The sequence below is a fragment of the Neopelma chrysocephalum genome, unplaced genomic scaffold (assembly GCF_003984885.1).
Source record: "Neopelma chrysocephalum unplaced genomic scaffold, ASM398488v2 Primary Assembly neopelma1_98, whole genome shotgun sequence".
In the NCBI taxonomy this organism is placed as follows: Eukaryota; Metazoa; Chordata; class Aves; order Passeriformes; family Pipridae; genus Neopelma; species Neopelma chrysocephalum.
The window spans coordinates 4747194-4757181 of NW_020897761.1; the positions used below are offsets into that span (position 1 = coordinate 4747194).

Sequence of the window (9988 nt, forward strand, 5' to 3'; positions counted from 1 at the left end):
CTCTCAGAGATGTTTCTTCGATCTCAGGTGTAGGACAGCTCTCTGCCTCTTGCCTTCCATTGCCAAAGCAGTGATGGAGAGCCTTTTCACTGGGCATCACTGCCACTTGGGTAGCCCTGCCCATGCTGCCTGCTGCTCCCTGGCACCTGGCAGCAATCACATGTGGGTGGCACAGATAAGGCTTTGCCAAACAGGATGCTAGGGGCGTAGGTAACATTGACCTTATCTCACTGTTTGTGTGGTAGGGTGTAAACAAGTGACTCTGCCCACCTGGGGAATCCCAGCACCCCTGCCGGGCCAGTGAGCTGGAACACAGGGTGGGTATGGGGTGCTGGAGTGCAGCTCCACGTGCCACATCCAGGGGCAGCCCTTCAGCCATGCAAGCAGTCCTTGCCCTAAGTGACAGCAGAATCACTCAGCCTGCAGAGCTGCTCCTGGGAACTGTGATTGCTCTGCTTGTGCCCTGCCTAGCTCCCCATGGCATTGTGCACTCCTGGAATGCCGAGCCAACCACTAACCTGCCTGGCCCTCCCTTGACAGCACCCATCTTCTTGGCATGAGAGCAATACTTAGAGCTGTCACACTGGCTTGGCGCAGAGGCAACACAGGTGGTGGAGTCATTGGCAGATGACAGAGTAGGCCACCACCCCCCCCAAACATGACCAGTGCTTTTGTCACGTCTGGTTTAATGCAGAGATTTCAATCTTCTCCTGTCTCACAGAGCAAGCCCAGAGACAGATTCCTCTGTCTGCCACCTCTGTCACCCACTGCGTACTATTGCCTGTTCCCCTCCCCGGCCCAGCAGATGAATGTGCTCAGCACCAAGAGCTGTGTCTCCAGCCAGGGCCAGCCCCTGTGGAGCAAAAAACATCCCCTCCTCCAGCCAGGAAATCCTGCAGCATCCCCTCTGGCAGGCACTGTGTTTTCCTCTGAGACAGAAGTATCCTTGAGGACATCCTTCATCTTTTGGCAGGCCAGGGCTGAGCTTTCCTCTTTTAAAAAAGTTCCTCTTCTCTTTCCCAGCTCCCTCCTTCAGCACATAGCAGTTTGATGATTTCTCCCTTGGGATCTTGGTTATCCTTCTGCTCCAAGGAACTACTGTGTCATTTGACTTGCCATTCTATTTAAATTGCTGATTTATTATCTGCAGATAGGGCAGGCACTGGCACTGGTTTTAAGGTCTTTTTTATGTCCCAATCACTTCGCTTTTGTGAATCCACAAACTGCCCTGCCCATGCTGCCCATGTTGTTGCAAATCACTGGACTCTGCCCTGTGCAGCATCCCCTGTCTGTGTGATCCCGGGGACAGGGCAGCCCCTTTGGAATCACTGCTCCTGTGGCCATCCAGCTGTCCATGCACAGGGTTGGCAGCACTTGCTGAAGTTGGCTCTCCCTAAGAGTCCTGACTTTTGGGGCAAGCCCCTGCAAAAAAATCAAAAGCTAAAATAACAAGGAGAAGGACATTCCCTTTCTTGTCACCTTTGAAATTAATTCCTCCTCCTCTGACCTCCTGCAGCTCTGCTTTAAAGACCGAGATGATCACAGACACCAATTTAACTGTGCTTTGGCCATGGGCAGAGGGGTACAGACTCCTTCACATCTGAGCAGCAAGAGCAAAAGGTCTTTTCTGCACTTTTCTGACAGGAAATGGTAAGGCAACATAGGGAGTGCTTTCCTAGCTTCTTTTATTTTTATTTACCCTTGAAAGCAAAAGGACTATTTTGCAGAGGGATATTATGGGAGGACTCACTGGCCCAAAAGGACCTTCTCTCCCCAACTTCCCTGCTGTGCTGTGGGGATTTGGCTGGCCCAGCACTGTACCTGGCTCCTCCGGGCAGAGCAATGTGCAAGGTGCAGCTCCCCGGGCTGCCCAGCTCCGACCACTGGGCTGTCGGCTCTCCTCTGCTGCCTCTGCCGCTGTCACACCACCGTCACGCGAACACTTCCTGGTGCTCTGCGATACCTAGAAATCCGCTTTTGCTCTACGGGCACTGATGTCCTTCGGCAGAGGCGTGCGGCCGGGAGCACTGTCCGTCCCGATGGGCACCGGCGCAGGCAGCGAGCGGAGCTGTGCCGGCTGCGGCGTCTGTCCCCTCTGCCGCGGGGATGCTGCAAGGGCGCTGTGGGGGTGCCGGGGACTCCTGTGCTGTGTCCATTGGCCTGCAGGCCGTTGCTCTCCACGATGAGCCGGAGAAGCCCTGAACCAGGGAAGTCCATGATGACCACCCCCCAGCGCACAGGCTGCCTGCCCCGGCGCCGCAGGTGCTGGTAGCAGCGGGGGTTCACAATGCGGGCCACCTCCTCAGGGCAGGTGAAGAGCCCATTGCCAGAGCAGAAGGTGAGGTACATGGTGGTGGAGTCCCCGCCAGCTGCCTTCTCCAGGTGCTGCCGCACCCGGGCCCACTTGCGTTCCAGTGACAGCACATTCCAGGCATCGCTGATGCTCAGCTGCTCGTAGGGGATGCCCAGCACCTCCCGCGTGAGTGCCTCCAGTACCACAATCTTCCCACGCACCTGGCCCAGTGTTGGCACCTCCTCCTGGCACCACAAACAGCCCTGTCCCTCCTCCAGCAGGCAGCGATGCAGCTGGGCAGCGAACCCGGGCCGGGAGAAGATGGGCAGCTCCTCCTTGATACGCATGAGCACGGCCTCGCCAGGGTGGGCACGGAGGAAGCGCAGGGTGCGGCGCAGGACCCCGCGCAGGCTGGCCCGCTGGAAGGTGCAGAGGTGGTAGACACGGAGCTCGCCCCGTGACAGCTTGCAGCGCACATCCAGGAAGCGGATGCCGGCCGCCAGCTGGGCCTCCAGGCCCCAGCTCTGACACCGCAGGCGCCGGCCACCAAACAGGCTGAGGGAGTCGTGGGTGCCAGGGATGGAGAGGCGGGAGAGCGGCAGGGCGTCGGGGAGCTCTGCCATCCAGTCAGGGCAGTAGGCTGCCGGCTGGGGCACGCAGTCGAATGCCGCGCTACGCCGGCGCCATGTCTCCATGCCACCAGGAGAGCGGGCACCCCGGCGCCTGGCTGGCCCCCCTGAGCCCTGCCATGGAGGAGAAGCACACCATGAGCCGTGGAACCGCCACATGGCCCCCATGTATCCTGATCCCACCCCTCCTCAGTGGTATCCCCACCACACCATGAAACCCTATAACGTATCACATGCCCCATACACATTGCTGCCAATACTCACAGTTGCAGCGTACTGTCCCCTCCCACTCTCAAGCACTTTTCCCAGTACTCCCCCTCCTGCACTCACCTGGGTTTGCCTGTGGCTGCGGAGCGGAGCCCGACGGACGGGGTGCACGGCCGTGGGTGCCGGTGGCACACTGGCAGGTAGAGCGGGATGCCAGCCATTAACCCGGTGACAGTCATGACGCGTGTCCTGCCTCGCAAATGGCACGTGCACCAGGGATTCATCCTCAGCCCTCGGCCATGGGCAGCGCTTGACAGACATACCAGGCTGGAAAACTGCCTGGCTGATCCCGAAAGCAGCCATTCAGGCCTCTGCACCTCCCTCCCCAGGAATCAGGACAAACGGGATCGAGGTGCCGCAGGGCCCCTTGATGGCCCCATGGGAGAGGCTTCGCAGAGCCTGGGGTGCCCACACGCCTGCTCCAGAACCATGTCCTGGTGGGACCCGCACTGCCCCAGTGATGATCAGCCTCATCCCTGTCAGAGGGACAACGTCCAGGCAGGGACACGGTGCAACGGGTCTGTGCTTGTCAGCACATCCCAGGACCTGCTCAGCGAGAGCTCCGTGGGAAGTGGGTTTCATCCCCTTGTTCCTCAGCCACCGGTGGCTGCTGCACACTGGAATCACTGCAAGGCTGCCCGGGAGGTGGCCTACGTCCTGCCCAGGGCACCTCTGTCGGCAGCACACACTGAGCCCACTGGGTTTTGAAGAGGAGCCGCCCGACAGGTCACAGACCCCTCTGGGCATCCCTCCGGGTCACATCCCCTCCGCCTGAGCAGGGCGGGCACAGGGATCCTCGGGAGTCGCTTTCAGCGCTGGGCCCTGCCCCTGCAGAGACACCAACTGGGGACACACCAGCCGACACCTTCCAGCGGGGCTGAGCGGGGATCCCCGGGGCAGCCCCCGGGGCGGGGGGCAGACACTCCCCCCGGCCCTGGGAACGGCCCCGTCTTGCGTTCGGCCCCGTGCCGCCCCTCCCCGCCGCGCTGCCCGCCCCAGCCCCGCCGCAGCAGCGGCTCCCTGGGCGCGGCGCCCCGCCCGGCACAGACCGCAGCGCGGCGGCGCAGCCGCTCCCGCCCGGACCCGCCCCAGTCCCGCCGGGCGTTCCTCGCTATGGCGGCCGCGTCGGGTGGCGGCAGCGGCCGGACCTGCTTCGTCCTGGGCGGCTCGGGGGAGACAGGCCGGGCGCTGCTGCGTGAGCTGCTGTCCCGGCGGCTCTTCGCCCGGGTGACGCTGATCGGGCGGCGCCGGCTGAGCCTGGGCCAGGAGGCGGAGGCGGCCGTGGTGCGGGGGTCGGGTCCCGGGGCGGGGGCGGCTGCGGAGCGGGGGTTCCTGGGCGGCCGCGCTGACCCTCGGCCTCCCCGCAGGAGCAGGCGGTGGTGGACTTCGAGCGGCTGGGCGAGCACGCCGCTGCCTTCCAGGGGCACGACGTGGGCTTCTGCTGCCTGGGCACCACCAGGGCCAAGGCTGGCGCAGTGAGTGCCCCCCCCCCCCGGGAGAGCAGGGGTCCTTATTGCCCCCTGCCCTGCCTGCGCGCTCCCTGCCCTGCTGACCCTCCTCTCCCCTTTACTCGCAGGACGGCTTTGTCCGGGTGGACCGGGACTACGTGGCGCAGGCAGCAGAGCTGGCGCGGGCAGGGGGCTGCAAGCACTTTATCCTGCAGTCCTCCCAGGGGGCAAACGCACAGAGCAGCTTCCTCTACCTCCGCGTGAAGGTGAGGAGTCAGCCGGGGTGGGCTCCTGGTGCTCGTGCAGGAGTCACAGAATGCTGGGATGCTCGCGAAGGAAGGAGTAGCTGAGGTCTCAAGAGTTGCAAATGGCTCAGGGGGTCCTCCTGGTGCTGTGGGACAAGGGAAGGGGCTGCTATGTGACTGGCTTCGTCTGAAGCAGCATAACCCTGCATGCAGTGTTTATCTCCCTCTTTAAACCTGGACAGACTCGCTGGGGTCTCTTGCCCAGTCCCAGCTCCCCAGCCTCAGGCTGCTTCACAGCTAGGTGGGGAGGCTATGTCCCAGTGAGATGTGAACGATCCAGGGATGGAGAGCCCACAGGCTCCCCAGGTGGGACCATACCTATCGCAAAAGCTTTTTTCTCCATATGTCGTGTGCTGCCGCTCCCAACACCTGCTGGATTCACAGCTGTCTGCCAGCGTCTTGTGCCGGCTGGATCCATCCCCAGGCTGGATGCAAAGTCCAGTTGCTCTCGGGAGCGGCCCGTTGCAGTTAACATGATGGTTGCAAGGGTGCGCTGCTGACTCACAGTCTGTGTCCACTGCGGGCACTCGCCCCACGCTGCCTGTCCTGAAGAGCTGCTCCCTGCCTGGCCTCTTCCAGCTTTGCACTGGCATTAGTGCCGTCCTGCCCACAGCTCAGCAACTCCCTCCTGCCCATTCACGGAGTGGCAGGGATGGTGCTTGCAGTCATCCTTGTCTCCTTTCATTCCTGCCCAACTGCTCTGACAGGGAGAAGTGGAGAACCTGGTCCAGGCTGTTGGTTTTGATCGCTGTACCATTCTCCGGCCAGCGTGAGTAGCAGTGGAGGAGGGAAGGCACAGGGCTTGGGTGGAGGGTTGTCAAGGCAGCAGGTTGGGAGATGGAGAAGGAGAAAGGATGCATAAGCAGGGGGAAGTGGAGAAGGCCACCAGCTGCAAATGCAGCTCACGGATGAGCAGACTGGTTCCCAATGCAGAGCTTGCTTTCTGCAGCAGTTTCCCATGGCCCATCCCAGTGCTAGTGCCACGTGCCATGCAAGGACAAGAAGCTGGGGCTGAAAGCAGAGGTTGGAGCACATAGGTCGGAGATTATCTCCGCATGGACCTTGACCTTATGCAGGGGGGGAGTACTCCCTGTGTCCTTTCAGCTGCACTGCGCTCTTGCTGCCTAGGAGAACTGGCATCCTGCTTTTGGCAGCACAGTGGAGAAGGAGTTGAGTGTCCAGGGGCTCAGTTCAGTCTCATTTTGTGGCCTTGCTAAAGCCCCAAAGCCCTGTGGGTTTAGGAAGCTGGTCTGCGCCCTGGTGCAGCTGTAGAACCCAGTCTCTAGCCTTCCCCTGGGGATGGTTTCAGGCTGACCCCACCTTACCTCCTTACTCTGCAGGGTGCTGCTGTGCAAGCGCCAGGAGTCCCGGCCCATGGAGTGGGTAACTCAGCAGTTCCTGGGTGTTGTCGCTCGGGTCTGCCCCACCGCTTACTCAGTGCCTGTGGAAACAGTGGCCAGGGCTATGGTGGCCTGTGTGCTGCAGCCAGGCGAGGAGAAGGTGAAGGTGCTGGAGAACAAGGCCATCCATGAGCTGGGAAAGGCAGTGCCACAGCAGGGCATGTAGAGCAAAAGGGATGGCAGGAAAGAGCTTGGTTCACCATTCCGACGCTCTTTTGGGCCGAGGATGAACACACGCATGGGAGAGGTGCAGGGTGCTTACATGGCTAATGTGGAGCCAGAGGTGGGTGCACTTTACACAGTGGGTCATTCTGTCAAGGAATCAAAAATGCAGATGCTGGATGAGGAGAAACAATGTGCTCTGCTGCCTGGATCCAACAAGCAAATGCAGATAAAGTGGCGTAATCCAGGCCTTGAATAAAACCCTATGACTAATCTGTTTGTGCCAGCTTTGTGTTTAAATTATACCTGTCACCTGCACATCAACAACCCAGCCTTACCTATCCAGATTGTGTCTTTTAGTAACACTACAGGGAATGCCCACAGGCAAGCGGCCATGCAGTAGATGGACACAGGAAGGCAGAATCAGCTCTCAGCTGTCTGTGCAGAGGCTGCACCTCACAGAGCACACGGTGGCACCAGTGCTGCTAGGATAGCAGAGCTCCTGAGTGCTCAGCAGCAGCTGCTGAGGTGCCTGGGGCTGGCTCTGCCCACAGCAGGTCTCTGCAAACAACACTGTCCTCGCTGATCTGCTGAGGGTGCAGAGGGACCGCTGCAGGGACGCAGCTGTTCGGGCCTGCGCTGTTGCTTGGTGCCTGTAGTCACATCAACACCACGCAAATACTTGGGTTGACTTGAAAACACCTGTCCCCACATGTCTCTCTGGGCTTTCCTTATATAAATGAATCAGAGCTCAGACCCATGTTCCTCAGAGTGCTGTGCATGTGCAAGAGCTGAGGCCAGCCACATGCACATCTTGGAGCGAGCTTGCCCCTGCCCCATGCTGCCCAAGTACCAGAAGGGGAGCAGGTTCCTTCTGTGGGCATGGAGCAGGCACGACGAGCAGTGCATTGTCCCAGCTGCAGCCCCAACCGTTCTCAGGCCTCCTGCTCGGGGTCGAGGAACTTGGTGGCTCGACAGCTGGGATGCAGGACTTACGTGACTCCCAAATTCCCAGCTGGCCAGAGTCCCAGCACTCCGGGTAATGCTGCTTTTCAGGATTTTCTCTGACCTCACCCGTGGCTCCTGTGTCAGTGACTTGGATGTGGCAAATGGAGGGAGCCTGGATCTCGTCTCTGTCCTCTACACAAGCAGTTTAATCACTGGGCAGGACCTCAGAAAGTTGGCAGAGGCAGTGAGATGGTGCAAGGCCTGCACCCGAGCAACTCTTCAACCACGTGTGGGGCTCAGTTCAAAGGGACCACAGAGCCACAGTTACTGCTCAGACTGTACCAGTGAGAGTAAATACAATACCTTTGGAGTAAAATTTCATATCCAAAGGGAGATGAGAGGTAGGCTGGTCAGGAGCGTCACACAAGTCTCTGAGGGGTGTTGAACTTGTGGAGCAGGAAAGCTGTTCAAGCACGCAGCACTGGGTTACACAGGCATAATGCATTCCAGTGCTCAAAGAGATTTTTAAAAAAGGGGATGTGCTTATACAGGGGAGTGGAAATGAACACCTGAAGTGGTAAGACCTTAAAAGTAGTAAAAATTGCATACAGAAGAGAGACTGAAAAAAGAATGTAAGCTCTGGAAAGTTACAGGTAAAAGGCAAGCCACAGAAGGCTTGAAGAAAGCATCCTAAAGGCATAAAAATGAATTATGACTATGTGAGAAGCAGAAAGGGAGCCTGAGGGACAGGATGTGATTAGGCTCTATAGGAAGAAAAGAGCCATCACAGGAAGACTTGAGGAATTACTTGCATTGCCCTTTGCTGTGAAAGAGCTCACACTAGCATCATTCCATAGGGAACACACATTTGCATGACTGTCCCAAAGCACGCAGGGGGAAAAAAATAAAAATATTTTTAACCCCATTTTTAGAACACATGGTTAAAAGTCTGCCAGAAGGAGCACTCAGATGAATTGCCAAATACTCTCCTGGGTGAGAATTGCAGTGATCCCTGTACCAAAAAGTCAACATTCTTAAATATGATACTAGTTTTTAAAAAGTTCCAGTGGGAACCAGGAAACTGCAAAGCAGCTAGGGTGCTTTCTATAAAAGGCATGTTGTTAGAAAGGATAATAAAGTCTGGAAATAACAGGGCCCAGGATAAATGTGGTGTAGTGGGAGATTCCACATGGCTTTTAGGGGGCAGTTGCAAGACACAAGCCTAGAGCACTCTTGGAGGAAACCAGCCATTGTGTACACAAGACAATCTGGTCCTCAGAGTGCACTTGGATCTCCAAAAAGCTCTCCCAGAAGGGCTCTTAAAGAAATTAAGCTGTCGTGGGAAGGAAAGGAAGGTCTGTGTAGTTTCTTACTGGAAATATTTTCTTAGCACTCCAAAGCCTTGAAACACACGAAACAAACATTTATTGCTGGACAAAGGTCTGTGGAAAATGCAAGTTATTTCTGTGTAACCCTTGTTTCTGCTTAAGTGGCACACAGTTTCTTTTTCAGTGTTTCAGACATCTCTGTTAGAATGCACAACTGCAATCCCAGCACACAGTATAACTTCCTTATCACCCTCTTGCATGGAATTTCCTCACACATTTTGTACCTCAGTTCCCCAGTTTGCTCTGTGCACTCATTAAGCCCCCCCACCCTAGAGCTGTGGAAGAGATCACAGGGCATCAATCACTGAACTACCGCAGAGCCACAGGAGCAGGAGATTTGCCCACCTAGGGCTGAAAGAGGTAAAGGACATAAAAGCTTTAGGGGACAGACTGAGTTCCTTCATGGTGTCTCACTGGGTGAAGCTCTGAGTTCCTCCAAGCAGCAAGAGGTCTGCAGAGATGGGGCCATGCCCCTGACATGCCTGGAGTGTCTCTGCTTTCCAGGGGCTTGTAGCCCTGGCTGGAGCTGGGAGGAGAGCACAGAAGGGTGTTCAATGTCTCCTGGACAGCATTTGCACAAACCTCCTGGTCCCACAGACCCAAGTCCTCCTGGGATTCCAATGCTGACTTTATTACTGAAGATTAATGAGAAGAAATAACTGCATTCCCAATGGCTCAGCAGCAAGCGTGGGGCTATGGGGGTTTCCCATGCGGTGCCATGGCCCCGCTGTCCTTCCCAGTCCTGAGCTGTGAAAACTGCTGGCACCTCTCACCCAGCCCACACTGCCACCAGCTCCTCTCTGAGTCAGGGGGTGCCTGGACAGCTGGCAAAGCATCCTACAAACAGCATCATGCTTGAAAGGAGATTTTCAAAGCAGCCTCCAAGCCGGCAGGCACTCACCTGGCGCTCAGTGACATCCTAGTGACATCCCTGCTAGCAAATGTATGGCCCTGACATGCTGTCTGACCCCAGGGTACTGGTACAGCCCAGCATGGGGGCAGAGCTTGCAAGGCTGCATTCCTTTGGAGAGCAGGGGCTGCACCCCAGCTGCTGGGACTTGGGATGACCGGGTGAGGCACCTCCATGCTAATAAAAGACCCTCGTCCTGATTCCTCTGGGAAAAGGGCAGAATGATAGCAGCCTGGGA

The 9988-nt window shown here is 57.6% G+C and overlaps 2 protein-coding genes across 2 annotated transcripts; one reads left to right on the plus strand and one right to left on the minus strand.

Annotated features, from left to right (window-relative positions):
* Nucleotides 1–666: 666 nt before the first annotated feature.
* Nucleotides 667–4606, minus strand: LOC113973024 (1-phosphatidylinositol phosphodiesterase-like). The gene is made up of 3 exons (XM_027694660.1): nt 4338–4606; nt 3253–4011; nt 667–3036 (listed from the first exon to the last, which is right to left on the minus strand). Exons 2-3 carry the CDS (start codon nt 3490–3492, stop codon nt 1921–1923), a joined length of 1356 nt encoding a protein of 451 aa, XP_027550461.1. The 5' UTR covers nt 3493–4011; nt 4338–4606; the 3' UTR covers nt 667–1920.
* HTATIP2 (HIV-1 Tat interactive protein 2) lies at nt 4266–6775 on the plus strand. Its single transcript, XM_027694711.1, has 5 exons — nt 4266–4473; nt 4557–4664; nt 4766–4903; nt 5650–5711; nt 6283–6775. Exons 1-5 carry the CDS (start codon nt 4303–4305, stop codon nt 6506–6508), a joined length of 705 nt encoding a protein of 234 aa, XP_027550512.1. The 5' UTR covers nt 4266–4302; the 3' UTR covers nt 6509–6775.
* Nucleotides 6776–9988: the final 3213 nt, after the last annotated feature.